This window comes from Penicillium cosmopolitanum (assembly GCF_028827165.1).
Source record: "Penicillium cosmopolitanum strain IBT 29677 chromosome Unknown utg000012l:1.0-3308103.0:1.0-3310761.0, whole genome shotgun sequence".
NCBI classification, from domain to species: Eukaryota; Fungi; Ascomycota; class Eurotiomycetes; order Eurotiales; family Aspergillaceae; genus Penicillium; species Penicillium cosmopolitanum.
In genome coordinates, this window is record NW_026622682.1 from 611,274 (window position 1) to 638,051 (window position 26,778).

General features: G+C 48.7%; 12 protein-coding genes across 12 annotated transcripts; 4 read left to right on the top strand and 8 right to left on the bottom strand.

Annotated features, from left to right (window-relative positions):
• Positions 1-165: 165 nt before the first annotated feature.
• Positions 166-2,592, bottom strand: cat1 (catalase catB; the record flags this gene model as incomplete). The annotated part of the gene is made up of 5 exons (XM_056637633.1): positions 166-1,248; positions 1,306-1,470; positions 1,536-1,951; positions 2,000-2,225; positions 2,290-2,592. The coding sequence occupies 5 exons, from the start codon at positions 2,590-2,592 to the stop codon at positions 166-168; spliced, it is 2,193 nt and encodes a 730-aa protein (XP_056481140.1).
• A 1,992-nt stretch (positions 2,593-4,584) lies between these two features.
• On the bottom strand, positions 4,585-5,283 carry N7509_012997 (acetyltransferase; the record flags this gene model as incomplete). The annotated part of the gene is made up of 2 exons (XM_056637634.1): positions 4,585-4,802; positions 4,884-5,283. The coding sequence occupies 2 exons, from the start codon at positions 5,281-5,283 to the stop codon at positions 4,585-4,587; spliced, it is 618 nt and encodes a 205-aa protein (XP_056481141.1).
• Positions 5,284-5,924: 641 nt separating this feature from the next.
• N7509_012998 (uncharacterized protein) lies at positions 5,925-7,096 on the bottom strand (the record flags this gene model as incomplete). The annotated part of the gene is made up of 2 exons (XM_056637635.1): positions 5,925-6,573; positions 6,663-7,096. The coding sequence occupies 2 exons, from the start codon at positions 7,094-7,096 to the stop codon at positions 5,925-5,927; spliced, it is 1,083 nt and encodes a 360-aa protein (XP_056481142.1).
• A 1,023-nt stretch (positions 7,097-8,119) lies between these two features.
• On the bottom strand, positions 8,120-10,115 carry N7509_012999 (DUF4246 domain-containing protein; the record flags this gene model as incomplete). The annotated part of the gene is given in 6 exon segments (XM_056637636.1): positions 8,120-8,332; positions 8,350-8,709; positions 8,771-9,736; positions 9,791-9,869; positions 9,928-9,998; positions 10,047-10,115. 6 exon segments carry the CDS (start codon positions 10,113-10,115, stop codon positions 8,120-8,122), a joined length of 1,758 nt encoding a protein of 585 aa, XP_056481143.1.
• A 448-nt stretch (positions 10,116-10,563) lies between these two features.
• Positions 10,564-12,536, bottom strand: N7509_013000 (uncharacterized protein; the record flags this gene model as incomplete). The annotated part of the gene is made up of 5 exons (XM_056637637.1): positions 10,564-10,594; positions 10,650-11,560; positions 11,611-11,806; positions 11,924-12,308; positions 12,413-12,536. The coding sequence occupies 5 exons, from the start codon at positions 12,534-12,536 to the stop codon at positions 10,564-10,566; spliced, it is 1,647 nt and encodes a 548-aa protein (XP_056481144.1).
• A 1,933-nt stretch (positions 12,537-14,469) lies between these two features.
• Positions 14,470-16,271, top strand: N7509_013001 (GMC family oxidoreductase; the record flags this gene model as incomplete). Its single annotated transcript, XM_056637638.1, has 4 exons — positions 14,470-14,597; positions 14,645-15,222; positions 15,286-16,011; positions 16,066-16,271. The coding sequence occupies 4 exons, from the start codon at positions 14,470-14,472 to the stop codon at positions 16,269-16,271; spliced, it is 1,638 nt and encodes a 545-aa protein (XP_056481145.1).
• Positions 16,272-16,711: 440 nt separating this feature from the next.
• N7509_013002 (uncharacterized protein) lies at positions 16,712-18,230 on the top strand (the record flags this gene model as incomplete). Its single annotated transcript, XM_056637639.1, has 2 exons — positions 16,712-17,830; positions 17,910-18,230. The coding sequence occupies 2 exons, from the start codon at positions 16,712-16,714 to the stop codon at positions 18,228-18,230; spliced, it is 1,440 nt and encodes a 479-aa protein (XP_056481146.1).
• Positions 18,231-18,507: 277 nt separating this feature from the next.
• Positions 18,508-20,200, top strand: N7509_013003 (Zn(II)2Cys6 transcription factor; the record flags this gene model as incomplete). The annotated part of the gene is made up of 2 exons (XM_056637640.1): positions 18,508-19,314; positions 19,373-20,200. 2 exons carry the CDS (start codon positions 18,508-18,510, stop codon positions 20,198-20,200), a joined length of 1,635 nt encoding a protein of 544 aa, XP_056481147.1.
• A 71-nt stretch (positions 20,201-20,271) lies between these two features.
• Positions 20,272-21,256, bottom strand: N7509_013004 (oxidoreductase, short-chain dehydrogenase/reductase family; the record flags this gene model as incomplete). The annotated part of the gene is made up of 3 exons (XM_056637641.1): positions 20,272-20,552; positions 20,621-21,132; positions 21,207-21,256. 3 exons carry the CDS (start codon positions 21,254-21,256, stop codon positions 20,272-20,274), a joined length of 843 nt encoding a protein of 280 aa, XP_056481148.1.
• Positions 21,257-22,013: 757 nt separating this feature from the next.
• N7509_013005 (aldehyde dehydrogenase family protein) lies at positions 22,014-23,830 on the bottom strand (the record flags this gene model as incomplete). Its single annotated transcript, XM_056637642.1, has 5 exons — positions 22,014-22,121; positions 22,190-22,607; positions 22,660-23,132; positions 23,200-23,559; positions 23,684-23,830. The coding sequence occupies 5 exons, from the start codon at positions 23,828-23,830 to the stop codon at positions 22,014-22,016; spliced, it is 1,506 nt and encodes a 501-aa protein (XP_056481149.1).
• A 906-nt stretch (positions 23,831-24,736) lies between these two features.
• N7509_013006 (uncharacterized protein) lies at positions 24,737-24,967 on the bottom strand (the record flags this gene model as incomplete). Its single annotated transcript, XM_056637643.1, has 1 exon — positions 24,737-24,967. One exon carries the CDS (start codon positions 24,965-24,967, stop codon positions 24,737-24,739), a length of 231 nt encoding a protein of 76 aa, XP_056481150.1.
• A 991-nt stretch (positions 24,968-25,958) lies between these two features.
• Positions 25,959-26,694, top strand: N7509_013007 (GNAT family N-acetyltransferase; the record flags this gene model as incomplete). Its single annotated transcript, XM_056637644.1, has 2 exons — positions 25,959-26,391; positions 26,450-26,694. 2 exons carry the CDS (start codon positions 25,959-25,961, stop codon positions 26,692-26,694), a joined length of 678 nt encoding a protein of 225 aa, XP_056481151.1.
• Between the last annotated feature and the right edge of the window lie 84 nt (positions 26,695-26,778).

A 26,778-nucleotide genomic window follows, 5' to 3' on the forward strand; every position in this document is an offset into this window, starting at 1 on the left:
TCTTGCCGGTGCCGGTGCCGGTGCAGATGCACCCGGACGACCAGTCCATCCTGATTGTATATAAAAACTTTCCATTTCTCATTCAATGCAATTGGTCATTTCAAAACACTGCGCTCAAACCACAGCAACAACAACTATACAATAAATATCCCCGAGTCATTCTAATTACGCATCCAGAGCAAAGCGATCCAAGAACTTGAACGTCTTCAAACCCTCCTTAATGCTCTTGACAAACTGATCTCCAGCAGACTTCGCCACATAAACACCCTCCCGCTCCGTCGAAACCTGCGCAGCCTTAAACGCATCAACACCCTTCCCAATCGCACCAACCGGCTTACCAAACCGGAAAGCATCGATCAGAATATCCAACGGTCTTCCAGCAGGATAAAGCGAAGAAGCCTTACTCTGCTTCTCGGTAAACGAACGCGCACTAAACAATCCCTCCGCACCACCAGCCACAACAACAGCATCGAACTGAATAGCATCTGAACCAGAATAAGTCTGATCAACACCATCGCCCAGTCTCTCCGCAACAACAACGACATCAACGCCAACGTCCTTCAACGCCTTCGCCAACGAAACGCCAACTTCAAGGCTAGAAGCATTCTGCACAGAGCCCAAAACGCCAACCTTAAGACCTTCAAGCTTAGTCAATTTCTGACCAAAGGCGCCAATATTCGCCGTCGTGTTATCGTGATAGAAACTGTCGTCTGGAGCCGGTGCATCAACGCCAATTGCTTCCGCAACGCGCTTGGCAAGATCGTTACTTATCCGATTGAGTTGGATAATAACATTCTCCCTAACGACTTGAGAAACAACCATCGAATTTTCAAAACGCATCGCGTCAACGACGAATTGTTTCTCCGCTTTAACGAGACTGTTCCAGAATAGACGCGGTTGAGACCAGACGTCTTCGAATGTCGAGCTACGCGTGCGCTGGAGTTTGCCGTTGCCAGTTCGGCTAGGGGTAGTGAAGAATCCCTTGCCGACTGTTTGGTTTGCTTGTTTTGGTGAGCCTTTGTTCAGTGTGTTCGGGCTGTAGGCGTCTTTGTTTAGTGGGATGAACATTTGTCCTGCGCCGTCGCGGTTGTTGTTGTGGATTGGGGTTCTGGGTTGGTTTATGGGGAGTTGTTCGAAGTTGGGGCCGCTGTGTCGGTTTAGTTGGGTGTCTAGGTAGGAGAATAGACGGCCTTGGAGTAGGGGGTCGTCGCTGAAGTCGATTCCTCGGACTATGTGGCCTGGTTGAAACTGGTGGAGAGTTAGCTGGGCGAGTCCCCCTGGGAGAGGGAGGGAGAGGTGGCTTACCATGACTTGCTCGGTTTCTGCAAAGTAGTTCTTCGGATTGCGGTTTAGAGTCATCTTTCCTAGCTTTGTGACGGGGACGTATTCCTCTGGAACGATTTTCGTTGGGTCGAGGACGTCGAAGCCGAAACGGAGTTGATCGTCTTCGTCCATGATTTGCACGCCCAACTAAGATGAGAGAAGATGTTAGCATTCGAACATGAGAAGTTATACAAGCTGCTTTGGACACTCACCTCCCATTCAGGGAACCGCTCTGCCTCAATAGCATCCCACAAATCCTGACGCAAGAAATCAGGATTCTTGCCAGAAATCTGCTGAGCCTCTTCCCACACCAAACTGGCTTTACCCTGGAGGCCCTTCCAATGAAACTTGACGAGCTTCGATTTTCCGCTGTCCGTGACGAAGCGGAAAGTGTGCACTCCGAAACCGTCGACATTACGGAAAGATCGAGGAAGTCCGTGGCCAGCCATTGCCCAGAGAAGAGTGTGCAAAGAGCTAGGCTGTTGGCTGAAGAAGTCCCATGCTGAGTCGTGAGCTGTCGCTGCTTGTGGGATCTCGTTATCACCGCTGGGCTTGACGGCGTGGATTAAGTCGGGGAATTGAATTGCGTCTTGAATGAAGAAGACTGGGATATTGTTTCCGACGATATCTGTGAGGTGTTAGTTGGCGTATCGTCTTCTTCCGGGGAAATGCGTACCGAAATTTCCTTCATCGGTGTAGAAGCGTGTCGCGAATCCGTGCACATCGCGCGCTGTATCGGCACTGCCTCGACTACCAGCAACGGTAGAGAATCGCACAAACATGGGTGTTTCTTTGTCCTTTTTCGAGAGGAAAGATGCGGCTGTGATGTTCGACCAGTCGGCATACGAGGTGAAGACACCATGGGCACCGGCACCGCGGGCGTGGACTGCGCGTTCGGGGACCTATGCAGAAACGTTAATTAGCGCGTGAATTGAAGGCTGCATTTCACTCCCGAGGTCTACATACACGCTCATGGTCAAAGTGCTGGATCTTCTGGCGGAAAATAAAATCCTCTAACAGAGTCGGTCCACGCTCTCCTGCACTGAGACTGTTTTGATCCTCAATTGGGCCGCCAACATCCGAGGTCAGGAAAGCATCTTTGTCATTGAGGTAGTATTGCGATAAAAATTCCTCGGTATCGCCAGCGGCGCCGCCATCTGCGCGACGATGAAGCTCGTGTGGATTATATTCACCAGCTTCACCTGTCATATAAGGACAAGCTGCATTGGCAATGCCGACAAGGCCCGTGGCCAGAGCAAGCAAATGCATTCTGAAGCTATGTTGAGGGGAAAGGTCAATGGGTGGGGAGAAAATCCAAAGATCGCGACGACGAGAAGCAGGTCTTATTTATATGCAGGGGAAAGTGCCGAGAGCATTTCAGTTCCAATGTCTTGCAAGGTTCGCGGGGCTGACTGCAGACTAATCGTGTTTCCAGTCTAGACAAAAATTACTCCGAGCGAAGGAACATGTAGGTGGTGCAGCTCACCAACCACGAGCGAGATGATTATTTAGCATGGCGGGCTAGAATCAAAATCCATACCAGCTGTGGACGGCTGTGGAACACAACTGGCCTGTCTCCATGCCCGGTGGGGAATATGGTTCGGCAGAGGACCCTCTCCATCGTGCAGGCAACTTGTGTCGTACAATATGCTCGTTGCCGGTGGACCGTTGGCCCTGTTCCTGGTCCCTAGCGTCACCCGGTGCATGATGGTCAATCAATGGTTGGCTAGTAGCTACAGCTACGGCCGAGCGGACAGCTAGAGTGCCCAGGCTGCAGAGCAGACGCATCCCAGGTCGGTCACAGGTTGAATTTCCGGTCAATTGAGCTGGGGCTGGGTGGAGCATGATCGCGGAGTGGTTGTGATGCACCGTGTAAGCTTGGCAGGACTGGCTCTACTTCGGAGAAAATCCCAGGAAAGGAACTCAGGCTGCAGATTTCTTACGAGTAGACGGCAGAGCCAGTGAAGAGATACGCGTGGGCTGTTTCCTCCGTACTCTTGGCAATTATCCAGCAGGGATGAAGCTAGAAGGCCGAGCCAAAGGTGCTTGGTAATGACGCTGGTCTGGAGCAATGATGCGCACCCGTGCCTAGCGTGCCCTAGTCCAGCCCCTCCAGGGATAGTATCCACTCAGGATGATGGCTTTGTAACTGCCAGATGACGGCGGGACTTGGCATTGCAAGAGGCTTGATGAAGGATTGGAAAGTGATACTCGTGCTCCGTTCATGACGTGGAGTCTTGGTGTTACTGATGTCTTGCGAATCTTGTCTTGGTAGTTTGTGATTATTGGTGGATCTAGGGGTCGTTGCAGACAGATAGTCACCGCCTGTGCTTTGCAGATCTTTGATTAACGACGTTGAAACAGCAGAATTGTCTCAGGCCGATCTGTTGTTTACTTGGTACAGCGAGCGGAGATGAGAAGGGTTCGCCTTGCACGCCTTCATCTGCCCAGGTGTACTCCGTCGAGCTAAAGAACGTGGGGACGGAGCCTGAGATGAAAGTGAAAGATCGCCCTGAGCTGTTGCAACATACCCCTGCTAGTCCTGTCTATCTTCACCCTTCTTGGTCGGTACTTTCTCTCCGCAGTTATACCGACAGTGGATCTACTATCACGGTCGCAAGATCCTAGGCGTGTTGTGAGTGGTCCCTCGGATGTGATAGCCAAGACAGACTTAATTTCTTCCAGTACTCCGTACACGGAGGAGAGTGAGGTAATTTAGCTAATGGCGTTCTTGTCATGCATACTTCCCCTCACTATGTTCGTTCCTGGTTGCTACTAATTTTGGACCATGTGGAGGTGGCATGGTGGAAGAATGCTTTGGAGATGACATATCGAGCATCGAACACCTACTACTCGTCCGCAGAAAGGATAATTACGTGAAAGGTCCTTTTTCACCTGCGTCGGAGAGAATATCGCTCTGCGACCGAGGAAAATTCTGTCTTCCCAAAAATCAGATGCCCTTTAAATGAGAGAGCTAGGCCTGCTAAGCACTGGCACGGCAATAGTCCCCACTCGCGGAAAAGTCAGAGAAGAACATGAAGGAATACCAATAGGATCACTCGGATATCATCCAGTACAGCAGTCGTTTTGTCTTCTTAAATTTTTCTGGCAGCACAGCTTTGTGTAGAAGAACTCACATAAGATCAGACCGAGACACCTATCTCAGGGACTCGGAGTTTACACCGCTCCGATCTCATCTATTTACCACTCAATTGGCCGGTGAGATTGTTTCCCTGATGCAAAAAAATGATATCAGCTCCTTCATGTCACCTTGAAACGACCCATTGCAGCAATATTGCCCTGGTCGGGTAGACTGCGATCAACGAATCCAAATCTCTCGTACAGAGGCGCGCCCGTCTTGCTCGCATCAACGTATGCAGACACTCCATCTTTATCAGCCAAATCGCAGCCCCATTTGACTAGCATCGAACCAGCCCCACGCTTCTGGAAATCCGGGTGAGTGCAGAGCATGTCCAGATCTGGATCGGACCGTAGTTAGCACCATCTTGCCCAGGTGGATCGAATGACTATTGAGTCTCGAGTGAGCCTAGTTCACTCACAATAATGCTTCAAATCCCCCATAACACGACTCCGATTCCCATTTAGAAAGTCAAACACACTGGTAGCTTCGTCCGCTGGTGTCTCCGCCGCCCAAGGCGGAAATCGTCGACCTCGCACTTCCATCGAGGCTGTATCCCATTTCGCATAGGCGAGTATCCGAGCTTGACCACGCTCGTCCGTGATCGATGGATCCACTACCTTGACATAATACTGATATGGTTTGGTCTCGAGATCAAGGGTAATATATCCCGCCGTCCATTCTCGCAAGCCTGGTGTATCGGGAAATATTCGTACCATGTCCTGGTCTGTTGAGAAGGCCTTGAACCAGATATCGACGCATGAGGGGATGTCTTCTTTTGTAACTGGATGCAGCAGGAGAGTAGACTTCGTCGAGCCCATTTTGGATGTGCAATTTTTCGATGGTCAAGAGGATTGTTTTTTTGTCGGATCGAGGGGCAGACGGTTAATGTAACTTTGCTCGCATATGTGGGGGCTGCTGAAGCGGGGCGATCTCACACATCAGATCGATCAACAACTACGATACAATTTGGATTCTCCTTACCGAGGGCCGTTTGAGGTTGCATTGAACAAGCTTATCCCGAGAAACAAAATATTTGCACGAGTAAGGAGGCGCCGTGAGGGCATCGTACAAATGCAGTTCGGCTCGCGGAGATCACACTAGAAATCTATTCGTCGGAGGTTCGAGGCTCTGCCCCCCTAAAGGACCATCTTGGCAAGGGGATGGCAGATTTAACCTGGAATACATATTCCTATATGGGAAAGTGTATGATCATTAGTAGGTTGTGGGGCATGGATGATTTGTTCTGTGCAAGTGAAAGATGACTGCATCTTTGCTGTTGATGATTGGACCACGAGATACGAGAAATTTTCTAGCGACCGCGGAGAATAACCCCAAGAATTTTGTAGCTGCATAAGAAACACGGTGAAATTCAAAACTGATATGTCACAAGGCGCGCGTTCGCTGCCTTCCTGACAATAAATCTATTCTATTAGAATATTTCTAGTACATGCAGCCCATCCTAGGTATGCTTAGTACTTGGGAAAGTAACCCAGTCCCATTTATTTCCACCATTGATCAACTGCTGATCAAGACTGTTGTTGCCGCTGGCGATAAAAAGTACCTTGGTAAAGGCCGTCTCGGTGTAGTAAGTGAAAGGCACCTGCGCAGGGATGAAAGCCACGTCACCTGTCATAATAGTTACCAAAGGGAAATCGCCAATTTGGATAGACAGAGCACCCTCCGCAACTTCAAAGGCAGCTGCCCCGTCTAGAGTATACGAAGGTGGGCTATTCTTGGTCTGACGACTGAGCGAAATAGTCGAGATAGTATAGTTGAGGTCCTGGGCCTGTTTGGGCTCGACGAGTGGTTGGATGATCTGGTATCCATGGTCAGAGTTGAGATACTTAGGACCATAGCCGCCAGCTAAGAAGTAGGGCTTTGCAGGTGCACCGAGCTCATTACTGCCAGTGTGCCACACAGTATTGTGGGAAGGGGCAGATCCATTGACGAAATCACGGCGAGCCTTAAAGGTCTCAGGATAAACATCGTATCTTTGCAACTGAGACATGATATAGCTACTGGGAGTACCAGGTCCATGAGAGACACTGGGCACATATGCGGTGTCCGTTCCAGAACTATAGTTGGTGCCAAGGGCGTAGAACAAATCCCTATTGACATGTCAATCTACAAGTACTCGTATGTCCTCGGGCAGCTTCAAAATAACTTACTCGAATCCACCTGGGACGATGATACCAACCATCTCGGTATCAGGATCCAGCATTTGGAAGGTGTGGGTGGTGTTGCGGGGACGGAACCAAAGTCGCCCTGAGTGAGCAGACGACCCTGCTGTTCGTTGCCGTCCTTTTGAGCCCACAGTTGGAACCGGCCCTTCAGGGCGAAAAAGTTCTCATAATGCCGGCGGTGAATGTGAGGCAGCACGCCTAGATTCCCACTTGAAGGCGCATTGGTGCCCATGAGGGTGAAGGCATAACCCGAAGACGGACCGGTGACGGGGAATCGGTAGAGCTGAGGACCAATCGTCACGGAGTGCGAGTTGGCATAGTGAGGAATGACGTAGGGACGCGGCGAAGAGGGCGCATTTTCGACGAACAAATCATCAAGAGTATTTTGCTGTGCCTGGACAAGACCAGCACCGAGTGAGGCAAGTAAAACGAGTGGCGATGTCAACATCTTGTCTGTGAGGTGATAAAGTCCGTCGGGAGTCGGTCGAAGGTGCCGGGCCAAGCATTATATTCATCTTCAAGAGCAGCACAGCCGGGATTTCCGGTCCAATTTCGATCAACAAGCATCAACTGGGAGGGAATTGGCCGGCGTGGGGCCTCTGAACGGGAGTTTTCTCCGAAATGATGAACTTCACGCGTGAGGTCCTTTGAAGAAGTGGGAATAGTATATCGGGAAACCCGGATCGGCAGAGTCAGGTACAGCATTCAGGTACGGGTTTTCAACTGGCCGGACGGTCCGGTGTCGAAACCTGCGAAACAGGTTGCGAATGCCATTCTCCACTATGGACAATCGTCATCAGGATTTACCTAACCCGAATCTTAGTCAATTCTGCAGCCCCACCAGCCGGGGCAACTGGAGTTTCATAATCGGCAAAGGGGAAGAATATTCAAATCTGATACTCTGATTATGCAATATAAGGGATATCTGAATATCTACTCCATAACGATATAGAAATCTTTTTAGTGTGGTGGTGGTGGTGGTGGTGGTGATAGTGATCGTGATGGTGAGGATGATAATGATAATGATGATGATGTTTGCAAGGTTGGTGTAGTCGGCAATTCTGTTAAAACAAGACCCGAACAGAGAACTTATTTTGATCATAGAGTTTTCTCGAACACATACGGAGTAGTGACGAAGCCTCTGGTCCCTAGATGAATCAGGGGCGTGGGAATGAGCCAGCAATTGAATCATTCTGCCAGGGGTGCCTCTTCCCTGGATGATGGTTCCAAGGTTGTTGAGTGTATTAAAACATCATACCATATTCTACAAATTCGATGCTAAGCGAACCAGTACCCGAAGAACAAAGACATTTATATTCGGTGCGCTCGGAAGACTCGTAGCAAAACTAGGACTCCCACCTGATGTCAACGTCGCCTGACCCTTTCCGTAGTTTCCTCATGTCATACATGCCTCCACTTGGAAAATAGTATTCAACTCCGGTCTGGATATCTCGCTAAATCAATGCCACATTCAATGCTCACAAAGGGAGAAATCTCCCCTTTCGAATTCGATATTGGCTGCCGCGGAGTCGCGTCCACGCTCCTCCATAAGTTCTAGCCTGAGCTTCTTGGCTTCTTCCATAGTCATCAAAGGATCCAGACCCTTCTCGACCATACTCTGCAGCTCTGCTGGTAGTCGTGATAAGACCTGGTCCACGAGGCCTTGTTTTTCTTGGGCCCACTCCTCGCTTTGTGGGGAACATTGGCAGAGGAAATGACTCGATGGTGAGGATCCACCAGAAAGAGTGCCAGAATCTTTCTATGGCCCGGCTTGGACGGATCGGTGAGTGAGAATGAGGACACACGGTGTTGAATAGTATTAGGGAAAGTGAGGAGTCGTCCTTCTTTGCATAGTACGCCTCCAATATGCTGGGTGGTGTTGTCGCCCCCATAGCTACCCACGTCGTCTCCGAATCCAAAAACAGCCTGTAAAAATTCGTGGCGGCCTTGTTCGTATGAGAGTTCTTCATCAATCGTTGCACGTTTACGAAAGTCCAGAGTGTTTTCGTTGATGTTTTCATTGTCGTAGTAGTAGAGCGCGGTAGCGCAGATACGTTCGTTCTGAAGGAAAGACTCAATACTTTGTTCAACTCGGAGCCAATGGAAGGTATGATATTCTTACCAACTGTCCCTCGATGTGCCAAGAGCCGCCATTATAGTTTGGCTTCTCAGGAGTCAATTCAATGTTTGCCAGCTTTACGATAACTTGCAAATTCGTCTCCGGAAAATGACGTTGTATGTTCAGGTTGCCAGCCTCTGTCGGAGGCACGAACTCGCCTGGTTCAGGAAGAATGATAGGTTGGGTTTCTAGCCACTTCGTATAAGCATCATCGAACTCATTCTGGTCAAAATCCTCATCATCTGATAATCCTTCTGGCTCGGGTTCTGGATGCTCAGCATACTCAACCTCGCGATAAGCGATTCTGGGGTTGGGAAGTTCGGACAAACTGTTCTCCCAAAGGGGTAATGCCCAGGAGATGACCTTTTCAACAACTTCGTACAAGGCCTTATGCTGCACAGGATGTGCATTGTTGATGTATGACACGATTTGACAGTCACCACCATCTAGCAGTTTCACTTCACAAGGGAGCCATTGGAATTTCCCACTATATAGTTCTGGCCAATCGCTGTAACTGTGGGGGTCAAGCGACCCGTAATTTGCATGACTGAGATCTTTCTTCGGGGGAATTGGAATCAGCTCACCCTCCCCTACATGATGGAGACAATCATCGAGGTCAATGATATTGTCAGCCAGAACGCGAGTCCTACCATACACGATCGGGAAGAGAGACGGATGCACAAGATTGATGACTTGGTTGTCTGAGCCTGGATGATAATCCTTTTGGTCCTCTGGTACGTCTTCGAGAGGTTTCACGGCGTCTTTTAGTGCCTGTCGGACTTCTTCAGGAACTGCTGCATCAGATCTGAAAACACCAGGATCAAATGCTGAGACAATTCCTGTCTCTTTGAGTATTTTCGCCTTCCACTCAACCTCCTTGACGATCCAGTCAATCATTTTAGGTGACACGTCCTGGCCACTCTGGGCGATTTCGTTGCGCCATTTCGCTGTGATTTCTGTGTCGAAGATCTGTCGAATATTAGATTTACATGTGCTTAGTTCTTCTTGAATATTGGAGTGTACCTTTCGATCCCATTCGGGCTTTTCCATGATCGTGTTCATGAATCGCATCATTACAATTTCCCGTTGTGTGGTCGCATACCTAGATATCATTATTGAACATTAATATCACTAGCGCATTGATAGATATTTTAACCTACATTCCGGCTTCCATCTCTTCAGGCAGCAGGGCCAAGGGAAAACCTTCTGCATAGGAGTCGAAAACATTTTTCTACCTCATTAGAACCTAGACACAAGTGGTCAAGTCTCGGGGCTTTACCTTTGGCAGCTTATTCAAGGGCACATTGAATCCCGGCATCAATGAAACTGGCTGTTTTGCGGAACCCATTTTGAAAATTTCAACTCCAACTCGTGCTAAAGAGGTTGATGGGATTACTTTAAGTTTTCAGATCGAATCGAAGCTCACCCCTTAAGTACCCGTGCGATCGCCCCAGGGTCCAGGCAGAAAGAGTGTAATTTCAGGCAGAACAGCCCCGACAAGCGACGCTACGACCCTTTTGGTTACACTGGTTCGTATCCCTGGATCTTCCATCAATTCGGATTAGATTGAGGGAGCAAGTTTTTTTCAATTCAAATTTGTTTTATTATAAGGGAATGATCTCCCGATTGATTTATAGAGTTGGGTCCGGCCGCTTGGCCGGCCCTTGATGCGTATGTGCAGGTAAACCCAACAATCACCAGCAATATTGGGCCCAATTGTGTACAGGGAAAATAAATAAAAGTAGAAGAGAAGGAGGGAATGATCGAGGTCCAGGATTGTTCCAGACGTTGTGTCATCATTTAATTGGCAAAAGAAAAGCACCAACGCTGCGAAAGAGTTAGTTTAATACGAGCCATTTTAGATGATCGGGTATTCACTCACGATATAGCAGTAAAGCACGCGCACAAGATGGCGCCCTCCAGATAGTTGGTCTTTCCTTTCAGAATAATGAAACTGACCAGTACGGAGGATCCCACTAGAGTAACCATTCCGAAGCTATCAAAGTGCAAGCTCATTGGCTTATCCATCGCCCATCCAACAAGAACAATCATCGGAGCAACCAGGAGACCAATTTGAATGGCCGATCCAAGAGCGACGCTAATCGCAAGATCCATCTGGTTCTTGGCTGCCACAACAACCGCGGTGACATTCTCTGCCACGTTACCAGCAATTGGAATGATAATAAGTCCAACGAATGATTCTCCCAGAACCCCGCGATCGTTGAGAACGTCAAAACTTGATGCGAAAAATTCGGCACACATAGCGATTAAGACCGTCGAAAGGGTGAGTACGAATAAAGACATGCCTCGGTTCGCCAACACAGTGTTGCGGCAATAGTGGGAATCTTCACCTGCTTGAGAGAAATGGCTTTTTCTGCGGTTGTGACCATAAGAAGTAGCATCCCTTCTCTCCTCGGTGTCGATATGAGTTAATGGAAGGCCTGCCTCGCTTTCGAGATCTGTAGGCTCCGAGGCTGGACCAGCCGGAGACGAGACTTCGCGCATTTCAGGGAGATTTTGATTTTGGCCTTTTGCGCTGTCTTCTGAATTTCGTCGTGACTCAATATCTGTGAAAACTGGGTCGTAGGATGGGCGATAGATGTGTTGATCAACGGTTTCATCTTCAACTGGGAATGCCAGTGAGCGGGATCGAAAGATATGGGGGTGGCTTCTGAACTGGAAGAAGAGGTAAAGAAAATAGATGATGAGAAGGATGATGGAAACGCCTCTGCTGAATTCCAAGGCCATATGATCGGCGGTTTTCATACTTTTCACACTTCCGTAGAAAGCACTCTGTATAGCTGTTAGTGTCAGTTTCTTGATGGAATTGTGCATTTACGAACTGGAATCATAAGGCAAGAGACCGTCAGATTCAGTAACCCAACGAATGAATGAGTGACATCGTTGTTGTAAGTCTGATCTGGGCCGATCACGCCTCCAGCAATGATCGCAGATCCAAGAACGAGCAGCAAGTTCACAAGGACTGATCCCAGAAGGGATGCCTGAACAACTCTGATGTTGTTCTTCAATAGGGCGGTGCTATCAACAATTAGTACCAAATTCCACCATTATCGGCATCACAAGAAGATTTGACTCACATACTGTGCTTAGGTTAGTACAATGTAAAAAAGTCAGAGGCAAGAAAGGATTACTCACAAGATGATTAATTCGGCAAGATTTCCCAGTGAAATATTAAGCAGTGCTCCCGCAGTTTCGCCCAGATCTTGGGCTAATCTCTCGGTCGCAAAAGTGAGCGTTATCGACAGAGGAATGATGGCGATCAAATTCCAGATAAAAACAACCAACGCCGGCATGTTGAGAGCAGAAAAAATGATGGCGACCAGCGCGAAAACGAGCGATGTAGAATTTTTGAACGATAGTAGGACCTTGAGCTGGCTTTTGATGGCTATAATGGGACTTTCGCAAGCAGGACACGCTCGGGGTTCTCTACTCCTAAAGTCCGCCGAATTTTGGCTCTTGTGGAATATTCTCTGGATCTGATGGGAGGCCCCATCTTTACGGTGCGCGACTGGGTCTTGATCTTCATGGATTTCAATAAAAATGTATTAGCATTACTAGATCGGAAGCATGAGTAGTTTAGAAATGACCCCCGATTCGAAGACCATTTCTTGAATCGATGCTCACTTCCGAAACTGCGCTCAGAGGCACAATCTGCCATTAAGCCCGATTCCTCCTCTGGTGCAGAGGCTCCAAGGCCAACATTGTGATGATGATTCCCGTCTTGTGCAGTATTGCCATTCGTGACCATAATGGAGAAGGATGTCGTCAAATTCAAAGTTTCGAGAGACAGGTAATGGCGGCCCCAATTTCGAATCCAAGAATTATTTCGTATTCGGTTTTATGACTGACTGGGGTCGGAATCTTAAATAAACGAGTGTCGTGAAGGGATCGCGTGGCTGTCGCGTGAGGGGTGAGCGATTTGTTTGGCAAGCGACCCAATCGAAAAATCTGGCGGAGAGGATATTTGACAGTTCAGAGCCACTTGACATTTTAAACCAGCGGGAACTCCTTTCCCTCCCGCCCCTTATCCTTATGACTGCCAATTCAAAGAATCACGTGTAGGGAGTAAGATGATCGATCGTGGCATCGTTAGTGGCTTGGTAAACGCTAGCCGAAGTCGGTTTGTGGGCGATACAATTCCCTCAGGGGGGTCAAGGCCAAGCCAAATGGCCCCCGCCAAGAAGATAAGCGTGTGTCGTATTCGGATGACTGGTTGGCCGTTATGGAGAGCGGAGTTTTGGTGATTTAGTGAACCAATTGTTTGGTTTCAGGAGGCTTGAGGCATTTAATCCCGCGTATCCCCCCTGAAATGGATGCCAGACCCTTGTTCATCACCGTTGAACCATTGATCATGGGAATAGATAAGATGGCAGGAAGGGGATGCGACAGAAGATCTGATGACTTCCTACGAGTACGAGTACAAGTAGCCCCAGCTTTGTATTAAAAAATTGCCATGGTTGTTGCCAGGAGCTCCCCGCCTGTGGCCATCCTGCATTTTCCTCCGCTGATCATCTGCCGAGATGAGAATTGTTGGGGTTCAAATTTTCGGGACGTAAATCATTTCCCTTGCCTCCGTGGTGATGGACATACGAGTACACAGTACTCCGTACAGCCAAGTTCCTGACAGCGAGATAATCAGCCTTACACTTGAATTAGCCTTATGAGTGAGAGCGGGGTCTTAAAGGTTTCAGAATTTCCTTTTCTAGGAAATAAGCAAATTGTTCACAATTTGAAGCTATCTAAGGCGCGAGAAAAGTCACAACAATTCCATTGTCTCGATATCAGTCTCAGACGGACGTTGGAAGTTAATTGGTAGAATTAAGACGACCGTATTCGTGTCGAGTGCTGTGTGGGGGAGGTCTCAGTGAAGAATACGTACTCGTACTCGTTTCAAAAATCATAAATACAATTGCGCGATTCTTCGACGGGTTGTCGTTTTCTCGTAGCTCATTTATTTGACATTCGGGGGTAATGCAAAAAGCTTGGTGTTTGTAACGCGGGCGGGCTACTTTCAAGCCCTGGGGGGGTTTAAGTTGAATTTATTTGGTACTACTAGTACTAGTAGTCGGCTCAAGTTAGTGGTGGTTTGCTGTCGCTTGTATATATTTCGATCTCCAGATCATCCGCTTATCATCAACCAACGAGAATCACTGGCAGCCTGGACTGATTGCTTCACACACATCGGTTAAGTTACTACGTAGGTAGTGATTTGTTACAGTATCCTGGCAAACGACAAACGATAGCCAGAAAATAAGAAGATTTCAAACAGATCAAAGGTAGCATTCTTTTATTGAAACTCAAAGTGAGGCGGTGCAAGGATGACAATTTCATCGATGCACCCCGCGCAAACAACTCTCTTCCCATTTTTGAATTTTCCACACCTGGATCTTCAACGACCTTTACCAACAAATACACATCGAGAAGAAGAATGCAATTCGAAAATCGTACATTCGATTATTTGATCATTGGCGGTGGGACTGCGGGACTGGCAGTTGCTGCACGACTTAGTGAAGACCCCGGGGTCCAAGTGGGGGTCATCGAGGCTGGTCCGTCGGCCTTGGACGGCGAGGACGGAGAGGAGTATCACTGTACCCGGTCGCTACGGAGAAGCCATTAATTCGCAATATGATTGGAAATTTGAAACAACATCCCAGCCTGGGCTGGCGGGTCGATCTCTTCCAATGCCTCGTGGACGCGTTCTTGGCGGTACAAGTGCCTTGAATTTCATGGCCTGGAATAGAGCGCACCGTCACGACTATGATGCTTGGGCGGATCTCGGAAACGCTGGCTGGGGTTGGGAGGACCTCCTGTGTGTGATGAAAATCAAATAAGAGATTCCAACTGACATGTTGGCAGTCCTTACTTCCTTCGCAGCGAGACATTTCACCCCCCCAGTGCTGCCCATCAGAAAGACTACAAGTCGAGTTATCAAGCCGAATTCAATGGTACCAAGGGTGCGATTCAGACAACACATAGCAAGGAATATGGCCCAACACACCAGTACTGGCATGACACAATGAACGCCCTGAACATTCCTTCGAGTGAAGATAGCCTCGCTGGGGCTAACTACGGGGCATGGAATATGGTTTGCAGCATCGATCCTAGACAACAGACACGGAGTTATGCTGCTTCAGCTTACTATGCACCAATAGCATCTAGGAAAAATTTGCATGTTTTTACCAACACGACCGTTCTCAAAGTGCTTTTGGAGAAAGACGACTCAGGCTTGAGAGCGACCGGTGCAAGTGTATGCCATGACCAGCACATCGGCGAGCTGAAGGCTAGAAGAGAAGTTATTCTGAGTGCAGGTACCATACAATCGCCACAGCTCTTAGAGATTTCCGGCATTGGTGCACGAGGGGTTCTAGAAGCTGCAGGAATCGAAGTGAAGTTTGAAAATAAGAACGTGGGAGAGAATCTGCAAGACCATATGAGTAGGCAGAAATCGATTCGGTCAATACGTCGTCATTAACTAGGCTACTCTGACATATCTCTAGTGTTTGCGAGTATATACGAGGTCCTTCCAACCCTATCATCTAGGGATAACATTATCGGCAACCCAATTCTACGCGCCGCCGCCGATCATGCTTATCAGACCTCGCAAACTGGCCCGTGGACTGTACTTCCATGTTCGGTTGCCTATTGCTCTGTATCCGACATCACGTCAGAAAAAGAACGTTGCGCCTTGATCTCGTTTTCCAAAGGCCTTGAACATCAACTTGGAGATGACTCGATTAACGCAAAACTGCGGCAACACGTAAAACAGACTCTGATTCCTACATCCCATGGTCGCATTGAATACATCTTCGATTTGGGGAATTGGTGTCCGTTCTTCAAGTCAGATCCCGATAAAAAGTATGCAACCATGCTTCAGATACTGCAATATCCGTTATCTCAGGGCTCTGTTCACATCCGAGCCCGATTAGATGAGGCCGACTCTGTCAGCGCTGAAGAAATGCCCATCCTAGATCCAAAATACTATCTGGGAATGGGTCAGTTTGACAAGAAGATAATGGCCCTGGCACGGAAATTCGCAGATAAAATATGCCAGACAGAGCCATTAGCAGGAATCATCAAGGGTCGCGTATTTCCTCCATTGCCAGATGATTCGAACATAGGAGATCGCGCATCTGATTTGGGGACCATGAAAAATGATGAGACCGAGAAGAACGAACAACTTGACGATGGCCTAATGGAAAGGTACACGATCACTGACTGGCACCGTATGTCCAACATTCTCCCTGCAAAGTTCCGCACATGCTAACACGAAAGTACAGCCATCGGCACATGTGCGATGGGCGGTTCAGGAGGCGCACGCGATGGAGTTGTCGACGAGCATTTACGAGTCTATGGCGTACATGGCTTAAGGGTGATTGATGCCAGTATAATGCCTCTGCAGATCGGGGCTCATCCCCAGGCAACAGTGTACGCAATCGCCGAGAAGGGAGCAGCTATGATCATAGAAGACTGGAAAAGGACGTGAGAACTGGATATCTTGCTGATCCACAGTCCTGCTTTGAAATCTACACGAACAACATAAAGTTTAGAAAAAATTCCCGGATGCTCGGTCCGACCTCCAGAGAATGCTTAGTGGCTGGACTAGTACGGCTAATCCTCGGCTTATGCACAGTCATTCGTATAAGCATCCCAGCCGAGACTTCTGGGTCATATGCTCCTCCTCGTATCTATCTTTCTGGCACCTGCATTCTGTACTGGGCCTTTGTGTTGTTTTGAAGCTGAAAAAACTTCATATTGACATATCACTCGCTTGATCTGACACGGAATTTCGACTCCGCTTGCCAGGATGGCGTGTGACAGCGTGCAATTTAAAACAGACACCGTCCTACGCCGATTTTTGCAAAAAAGAAAAAAAAAGTTTTAGCCTTGCCAAAGTTATCAAAAGTAGCATCCTCTTCCAAAAACATGGTGGAAGAGGGTCTTCTCTGGCGACCAACTGCGTCGGGCCGTTGGGAGCGCGACATCGATGAAGTGGAACAATTCTACACAACACTTGCGAGAAGATTTGCCGGAACAGGACGTGCCTTTTTCGCGCTGACTGCCCACGTTTCATTATACATTGTCCGTGACAGCGAGGACGTAGAGCTGCGTGTGATCGATGCTTTGCGGAAAGCATGGGTATGTCTGCGATACGATCACCCAACTATCGCGTCCTGGGTGGAATACAATCAAGAAGCCAGAAGATGCAAAAAGATTTATGAAGAATTTTTGAAAACAGACACTATCCCTCATATGAAAGCTTGGCTCGACGACACTTTCAGGCAAGTGACGGACAGCCAGTCCGGCGAGGAATGGTGCAATTCAGATCCACCTGTTCCCAAACTACCCACGCTATTCATCGTTAAGCGAAGGGAAGCTCCAGATCATGCATTGATTCTGGATGTAATATTGAGATCACAACATAATATTATCGACGGCATCGGCGCGCTTCATTTAATGGGAAATCTCATCCGCTATGCCGCCCGAGTTTTCAACGAGCCAAACACATTTGCGATCCCTGATTTTGGTGACGAATGGAAACATCTCAGTCCGCCGTTAAGAGTCGCAGCCGGTATCCCGAATGCCTTACCACCAGAGAAACAAGCAAGGTTCCGGCAGATCGTGGAATTCAACACCATGATGCGCAAAGAGGCTGAGATTTCAACAATCCCGTTTCGGTTTGGCCGTTCTCTACCGGGTCGTCACCAGCGTATCGCCTTTGCTATATCTCCAGAAGTTTCTTCTCGAATTTTGCTCGCGTGCAAGAAGATCAACGCTAGTCTTACTCATGTATACCACGCCTCAATCGCCATGACCATGCGGGACCTCCAGGAGAGGCGATCCAAGAAGCGGTCAGTTCGCTACATTAGCTATTCCATGATGAACGAGCGCAGGCACTGCAAAGAGCCATTCCATACGCCTCTTCATGCAGCAGCAGTCTACCATTCAGTTTCAGGACAGAGTATGGCAATCGATTTGGAAGTTCCGGACGCCTCCAGCAATTCTCCCAGCGAAGGCGAAATACGAGAAGAGATGCGACGTGTCGTTGGTGAGGTCAAAAAGTATTATTTGACTATTAAAAATGACCATGAACACTTATCAATGACCCCCCTCGTATTGGCAGCTCGCAACGCCCGAATATCTGATTGGCAATGAGGATCCACCCGTCCCAGCGCCCAATCCAACGCCCTCGGCCTCTATCTCCAGTTTGGGTGTTATCGACAATCTCATCCCTTCACAGCTGGGCCCCTTCGGAGTCGAAAATCCCTGGGTGACCGGAGAGGAATTAGGAACAGGACTGGGGGTATTTCTTGGAACATTCCGCGGTCGCATGTGCCTGAGTGCGGCATACAATGATGCGTGGCACGATAAGGCGGAGGTGATGAATTTCGTGGAAAAATGCCACACGCTAGTCCTAACTTGCCTCATGATATATCGCGGCTAGAGAGTTAGTTCCGATAACTTTTCATGCATGATATCAGGTTGAGAACTTGAACACGGGGGCCAATAACCAGTTCTGCACGTCCTACGTAACCAAACCCAACCCAAAACCCAACTAAACGATGAACAACCATTAGTTAGCGTAAGCACAATAATAGAGTTTCTACCCCACACCGGCTTCTTATCAGCGCGCGGCCCCCCTTCCAAGCCAAACCTTTTGTGCCTCGTGGTTTCTATTCCGCGTGGCTTTCCCGTCCCTTTTCACCCCCAACCCTTGCAAAATGCCAACGGATCGACAGCCAAGGACCACGCGAATAGTACGCGTTCGCACTGGGTGTTGGACTTGCAGACGTCGCAAGAAGAAGTGCGATGAGGTTCGTCCGATTTGTGGCGGCTGTTCACGGAATGAACTGGGCTGCTCGTGGCCAACGATTATCCCTGGGAGAAGGAATTCCGGACCGGAGAACGAGGCCTCAAAAGACAATGCGGATTTGAGGCGATTTAGTCTTCCTGAAACAATTGACGTACATGAGGCGATGAGATTATCGACCAGTCCAGGTTCAAGGCGGCATTCCTCATCGATTTCGTCGATCGGGTCGCCATCAGTTACTGCTAGCGATGATCTGGACGAGCCCATGGCACAGAACGAGTCAACAGATCGCCGGAACTCATCATCTGGGAATACTAACAACGACGACCTTTCTATAATACAGAGGGCTCACGTTGGAAATGTTGTGCCGAGGACAATGTCCATGTTACCGGGCTACGATCCAGAATCATATCAACTTCTCAGTCATTATTTGAGCACCACCGCGGACTGTATGGCCAACGGATCCACCCCGATCAACCCTTTCCTGGTTCAAATTGTACCCCTTGCATTCAGCAGCGACCTTTTACTCCAACTCGTCATCACCCAGAGTGCGGCTCATCGTGCGTTTCGCCGCCGTGATGAGACAGATGCTGTTGCCCATTCCCACTATTCCAAGGCCATCAAACTCTTCCGACACGGGGTGACAGAATTTATTGAAGGCAAAGAGCCCAATCCGCTTATGCTGCTTGTTGGCGCCCTCCTGATGTGTTTCACCGAGGTATGACGACGTTCCGCTAGAAAATTGACCGGGGAATCTTAATACTAACGTGAAATAGACGGCCAAAGGTGACATGACAGGCACAATATTCGACCATCTATCGGCCGCAAACACACTCCTTGTGAAGCTTCTTGCCCAGAGTGACACAGCCGTACCGAGGGAGTTGAAAGATTTCGTAATTGAATATTATTCCTACACAGCGACCGTGAGCATGATCTCAATAGACGCTCGACTCAGTGGACAGCTGTTTCTAAACTTCGAGCTTGAGCAACGAGCGCGAGAACTCCTCCAAACGCAATACGTCGGAAACCTCTGCGGCTGCTGGCTTGAACTCCTTCTCCTGATTCCGTGCATATTCGACCTTGGCCGACAGTGGATGATGGATGATGGTCCTGCGACGATACCCACAGCTGATGATATGGCGATGTTTGCGTCTATCCAAGCGCAGATCCTCCGATGGTCGCCTTATCCGTTCGTGGTTTCTGAAGTCTACCTTGCTGGGTTGATTTTCCAACAAGCAATGCTCATTTATCTTTACACATCTCTCGGCGGTTATGAGCACACCTCGGATGGGATTTACAATGGCCTCATCCAAACGGCCGTTACAGAAGCAATGACATACCTGGTCGAGTTGTCGCCAGAAGCACGCATCAACTCCGGCTTATGCTGGCCCATTGCTGTCGTCGGCTCTTGTCTTTCCAAACCCGAGCAGCAGGACTGTCTCAGAACACGCCTTGTCGCAATGGCGACGCATTTTGGCCTGGGAAATATGCAGAGAACACTTCTACTCCTCGAAGTCATGTGGCAACTTCCACAATCCGAGGCCGGGCCTTGGAATATCTGTCGGACAATGCAGGAGAATCAAATTTGGATTTCATTTGCGTGAGTTCTAATCGGATTGATGGGATATCTTGGTGTATCCTCGCTAGAGGCAAAGCAAATCGAAGTGAAGCCTACTTATGGCCCGGCCAAGTTCTTTGGTGCCTCTGTGGCTGGTCCCTCAGGGGTCACATATGCCTTTGTCATGCCTCCATCGACAACAAAGTCAGTCGCATTGACAAAACTACTTTCATCACTCGCCAGAAAAATAACAGCTTGCGCTTGCTCAATCGCCTCGCCGAACCGGCCGCTGGGAAAATGTACCTCGCGACGGAAACGCTTCTCCTTGTCATCTCCCAGCCAGTCCTGAAGCAAGGGTGTATTCAACGGTGCAGGGCAAAGCGAATTGAACCGGAAACCTAACCAAACGATCCATCATTAGCGAATGTGTACTATAACCATGATCGATTTGGAATTTCCTACTCACCCTCACGCGCGTGAACGATACCCAACTCCCTGGTCATAGCCAAAACAGCACCCTTGCTCGCAGTATACGCCAGCTGGGACGTCGCAGCGCCGACCAGCCCAACCACACTAGCGGTGTTAATCACGCTACCGGCCTTCTTCCCATGTCTCCGGAATCCGAGGACGGCATGTTTGGATCCAAACCACACGCCCTTAACGTTGATGTCCATCGTTCGATCCCAGATATCCTCCGGACACTCCACCGAGTCAGCGTCGCGGGGGTGCATGATTCCAGCATTGTTGAAAATAATATCGATTCCGCCCCAGGAATCTAGGTGCGACACTGCGGCTTCGATTTGGGATTCGTCTGATACGTCGATGGTCTTTGTTTCGACCTTTCCGGTTCGAAGATTCGGAGGGATGACAGTGTTTACTTTTTGAAGAGCTGTAGCAAGGCCTGTGTCGCTAATATCTGTCATGAGGACGGATGCGCCTTCGCGGAGCATGAGGATGGTGGTCTCGAGACCGATGCCACTGATTATAGATCATGGTCAGTATGCGCTCGTTTTGTCTTGATTGGCAGGCTTCGACTAGTTGGGAGTCCTTACCCGGCAGCACCGGTGACGATGGCATTCTTTCCTTGGAGTCGTCCGACCATTACGTTGTAATTTAGCAAAGAATTATATGATGAATGTATATTACCTAGCAAGAAGCTTGGATTGGTGAAAGAGAAAATGAATTGGAGATGTGTAGTCCAGTTGTATGATCCTATTACTTATATTCTCAAGTGATTACCGAATGAGTACTTGAAACCCTCCCATCTCCACTACCAGGAAGTAATCAACACGTTTGCAACGAAAAAAGTACATCACGACATGCCTTTCGAGGCGCGCTGGATGTCCAGGCTCCACGACACAATGTTCTGACCGCTGCATTCCGCCCACCGCGCTCCTCCGTCAGCTTTTCCGCCAGATGGCGCTGTACCACGGTCAACTATCAAGTTACTGTAGAACGCGGGTAACAAGCCACCGAACACGAGTTTCGATAAGCAAATTGAATTCGTTCACGTGGGCCTGTCACTTGAAGTCTTTAACCGCGCTTCGAAACTAGGAGCGCGGTCCCGGACCGCGGTGTGGGTCTACGAGCGCCACTCGGTGGAAAGTCGACGAATGCCAAGAGCGAAAGGAGTGGAAGAAAGTTGGACAATGCGTGGTGAATGATGTAACTAAATGGAACAAGAGAGCTTGAGGTACCTACAAGTATATACACCTGGGCATACCGTGTTTATTGGGGATAATACTGAGAATAATGCAGGGCATCGATTCATTTTATTGCATTCATTATGTACATATAGTGTTTGACCGAAAGAACTCTAGTTACCTGCTTTCACGAAAAAGGTAGACGAACACTTTTACTTAGGCATTCTTAATGTGGTAGCTCTTCAGCTTCGTGAAACCATCGTAGGCTCGAGGTCCGAGGGTGCATCCCAGACCAGAGGACTTCCAGCCGGTCCATGCCAGGTCCTAAAGAATGGATTAGCTGTTGCTCAAGGCAGCAGGACGGGAGAAGCAGAACTGATTGTAGTACTTACCGGAGCAGGATAGTCGCAGCGGTTGAGGAATACTGTTCCAGCCTCAACCTGGTCGATAATCTCCTCACCCTTGGCAAGATCCTTGGTCCAAACACTGGCAGTCAAACCGTAGTCGGTGTCGTTCATCAGAGCAATGGCCTCCTCGTCACTAGAGACCTTCATGATGGGCATGACAGGGCCAAAGGTCTCCTCCTTCATGGTGATCATTTTGTGGTTGACATTGGTCAAGACAATAGGAGCAAGGTAGTTGCCCTTGAGAGCGGTGTTGGCCAGAGCAAAGGTGGCATTCTCGGGGGTCGAATTAACAGCTCCCTTACTGAGAGCGTCGTCGATGTGAGATTGGATCTTAACCTTGGCTGGGGCGGAGATAACAGGGCCGGTAGTGGTGGTCTCGTCTTGAGGGTCTCCAAGTTTGTAGCTGCAAAGGGTGGTCAGTATCAATATCTTAAGTTGCGAAATGCAAGACATACTTCTTCAGCTCCTCCTGCACGAGACGAACAAAGTCATCGTAGATCTTCTCGTGGACATACACGCGCTCAACAGAGCAGCAGCTTTGTCCGGAGTTGAAGACAGCGCCATCAACCAAGTTCTCAGCAACGTTCTTCACATCGACATCGGGGCGCACGTAAGCGGGATCGTTACCGCCCAACTCAAGGTTGACTGGCTTGACCTGGCGCGCGGTTGCCTCGCGCAATCGGATTCCGCCGGCAGTAGAGCCAGTGAAGGAGATAGATTGAACAGCAGGGAGCTGGGCGACTTGGTCGAGAACATCCAGGCTTCCGATGTGCAGGACCTGCAGCACATTCTTAGGCAAACCAGCCTCAGTGAAGATCTCAAGCATTCTGTCACCGAAGAGAGGAGTCTGGGGCGACGGACGGAGGAGGACACTGTTACCAGCGAGCAGAGCAGGAACCAATGCGTTGACGGTAGTCAGGTATGGGTACTAGGAAACAAAAACGATTAGTTAGTGAGATGCTCGGCCACACTGTGAACATAAAGTGACCTCTTACATTCCAGGCACCGACAATCAACACAGGTCCCAGAGGAACTCGCTTGACTGAGCGGTTGAAGCCTTCTTGGGGCTGTCCCGGAAGATCTGCCAGGCTCTCCTCCGCGATATCCATCATATGCTCTGCACGAAGACGCATGGTCTTGATCTCCCCTGCGCAGTACCTAATGGGTCGACCCATTTGGGTAGTGAGCTCCTTGGCCAGCTCATCGATGCGAGTATCGACGATATCAAGAGCGCGCTTCACAATCTCCTTTCTCTGGCTCAATGTGGTGGTGCGATAAGCTTCGAATGCTTGCTTGGAAGAGGCGGCGATCTTAGTAGCATCGGCGAGAGAAGCGCCGGGCTGATCAAAGATGACCTCATGGGTGGAGGGGAGATAGTTCGGATTTGGTTCGACATGGTGATGTGTGGTGTACGTGAAGAGGAAGGGGTATAATCGGAGTCGCAATGAAGAGATGTGTTAAATTGAAATTCCAATGCACCCGACGGAGTTGGATTTTATAGGTAGCGCGGTGAAATGGCAAATGGCTCCGCTTATCGCGGTCTTGGAGGGGGACATTGCGAGGGAAGCATTCGATTGGAGGTTGAAAGTTGGAAATTCCCCACGACCCCCCGCCATCAGGTGACATGGTCCTTAGTCATCGCTATTGACTTGCATTTTATAGTTTGAGCGTCCTAGTGCAATACATTACATTTACATAGAAAGAACATTCAGGGCTGATTGAAAGCAGGACCATTGAATTTACTAACTATCTCTTCTTTCCAGGTCCTTTCAACTGCGGGCTGGTTGGGATATAGAATGTGTCTTGCACCCGAGTACAGGATGGATATTGATTTATTTCAAGTTATTGTTTGAATTATTTTAATTAGCTGCTAGTTATATGTGCTAGTGATAGTACTACCTCGATTAATTTGCACAGGACTCAATAATGAATTTAACAATTTTCCTCGCCAGGTTCTCACCATCAGTCTTCTTTCCTGCTCTGGACTTTGCGTCGGCATATTGTTCATCATTGAAAACCCCGGTCTCATGTCGGATCTTCAATACAGATGACATGATAAATTCGGTAAATTCAGGATGAGCCTGTACACTCCATATCCGCCCGGGCATATGAAGACCTTGAATCGCACAGCGGGGACTATATCCCAAGTTGACGCAGCCCTTTGGGACCTCATGCACGACATCGCGATGCATTTGTTGCAGGTACTAGAGGATGTTAGTTTGATTGGACATTTCCAGAATATTTATCTTGATATACCAGTGTATCCTGCCCGAAAAGAGCTTTCCCGGCATCAGTCAGCGTGATCTCCTCGACAGAGATTTCCCAACCATCACTCCTTCCAACACGAGCACCGAGTGCGCGCGCGATGATCTGATGACCGAAGCAGATACCGACCACGGGCGTCTTATGATTCCGCAAAACCCCACATACGTATTGAGTCAAGCTCACGATCCATGTCTCATCAGAATGGGCATCATGTTCTGCTATAGCTTAGCGATTGCCACCATGAGATATCCCGTATAAGAAAACATTTCACTTACTACTTCCACTGAGAAGAAAAGCATCAATATCATTTGGATTGGGATAGACCGGATTCCCCACGACATTCCATTTGCTGATCTCGAAATCCACGCTAGAGTTGGCCGCCACTAAACCCTTCTTCAGCAGGGCTTCAAAGATAACTCCATAGTTGCCAACCTGCTCGACAACAGGCGCAACTGGCGTATCGCATTCGAGAATCGCAACGCGGAGTGTTCGTGCCATTTCGGAAGTTGAATTTCGGATACTTTTTGGTCTTTGCAATCTTCCGGTTAGCTATCATACCTTTATGAGGGCTTCTGTCCCCAAACTTTTGGTAAGCGCGCTAGGACCCACTGCGCGGTCCGAGAGCATTCCCCGTCGGGAATAATTGCGACGGGGGGCCAGAAGGTTTGGGCAATAATTAGTTATACCTTCCGCGTTGTCACATAGATATACATTGATGCGATGAGGCTTATCTAAATAATTTCTGCTGATGTTGTCACCATAATTTCACAGATCCAACCTGCCAGATAATTCATACCGGTCGAAGCGAATGTAAGTAGAGGAATGTAAGCATTAGTCGACACAAATGCGGATTTCTGCAATTTAAATGCCATCACCACGGGGGATTTTCCAGATAGCTTCACCTCATGCATTCCAGTTGCATTCAGCAGACCGTATGTTACCCGTGGGTTTAAGGACAAGCGATCTGAATCCACGATTAGACCCTCATGTGGAGGGACTGGTGAGGCTCTTGGAAATATGTGCCATGATCTGCTTGGTGCAGAATGGAGCCAATAATATTCCACCTCCCGAGGGAACTTGGAATATTTAGTAAATAAAATCAGATCCACTGGCCGGATCGTTTCCCGATTGAACGACCGCAGACGGAGCCCCAGCCTGCCGATTTACCCATCGATTTGCGGGGCTACAAGTCGTAGCTTAACTATATCTGTGGCGGGAAATTTGATGAGCTATCATTATTATTTAAAAAAAAGTCCTACCATTTAATAGATCTTCCCAGATGACAGATACTAGTACCAAATTTATTTTCGAATTGTGAACATCCATGTGAAATAAGACTGCTCACCCAGAAAGGTTAGATCATAAGGGGCCAAAATAATTTCGACCAACAGACGCCCGGCCTCAGACTGAACTAAATGCTTACACTTGTCGCTACCCTTTGCCCCTCATTTTTCTTCTCCTACGCCCTACACCCAAATCCACCATCAATATGGGAGCTGTGCGGCCTGCTTTGATAGACTTCCAAGTCATCCCAGCCACTGAAGATGATTGTTTAACACTTGCCCAGGTGGAAGCTATCGCATTCGATAATTCGAAGAAAGAGCCTCCCGGGTCCAATACTTTCCAGATAATGTTCGGTTCATACAGCGACGTGGGCAATGAATTCCGACGCAGCAATTTCCTTGAAAAAATGAAGACAGACCCGACTGCCCGCTTCTGGAAGGCTGTCATCAAGGACGAAAATGGACTGGAGAAAATCATCGGTTGGGCCCGTTGGCACTATTTCACTGAGCCCAAGACCATAGAGCCATTAAAAAATGATATTCCTTGGCCCACGACGGCGAATCGCGATGCCTGCAACGATTTTATCGGGGCGGTTGAGCTGGCGAAAAAGAAGCATATGGATGGGAAGAGATTTGGATGTAGGAGATTCATAAATGCCTTTCTATTTTGTTTTGAGTAATCGCTAACACATGAAAGTCCTGCAAGTTCTTGCTACACTCCCGGAATATTGCGGGAAAGGTGTCGGGTCGGCCTTGTTGCAACAAGGTCTTTCAACCGGCCGGGGGCTGGGTCTAAATGACTACTGGATCGACGCATCTGCTGATGGTCATGATCTGTATGCGAAATTTGGATTTGTGGATACTGAACCTGTCATACTGGATGTGGAGAAGTATGGTGGAGTCGGTACTATTTGTATCATGGGAATGAGAAAGACAGAGTAGGTCAGCAAGTGAAAACTCGAGTTGATACTCTTTACCTTCTTTCATTTTCTTCGAATTACAGACGGCCTAGGGCAAGTGAAAGAG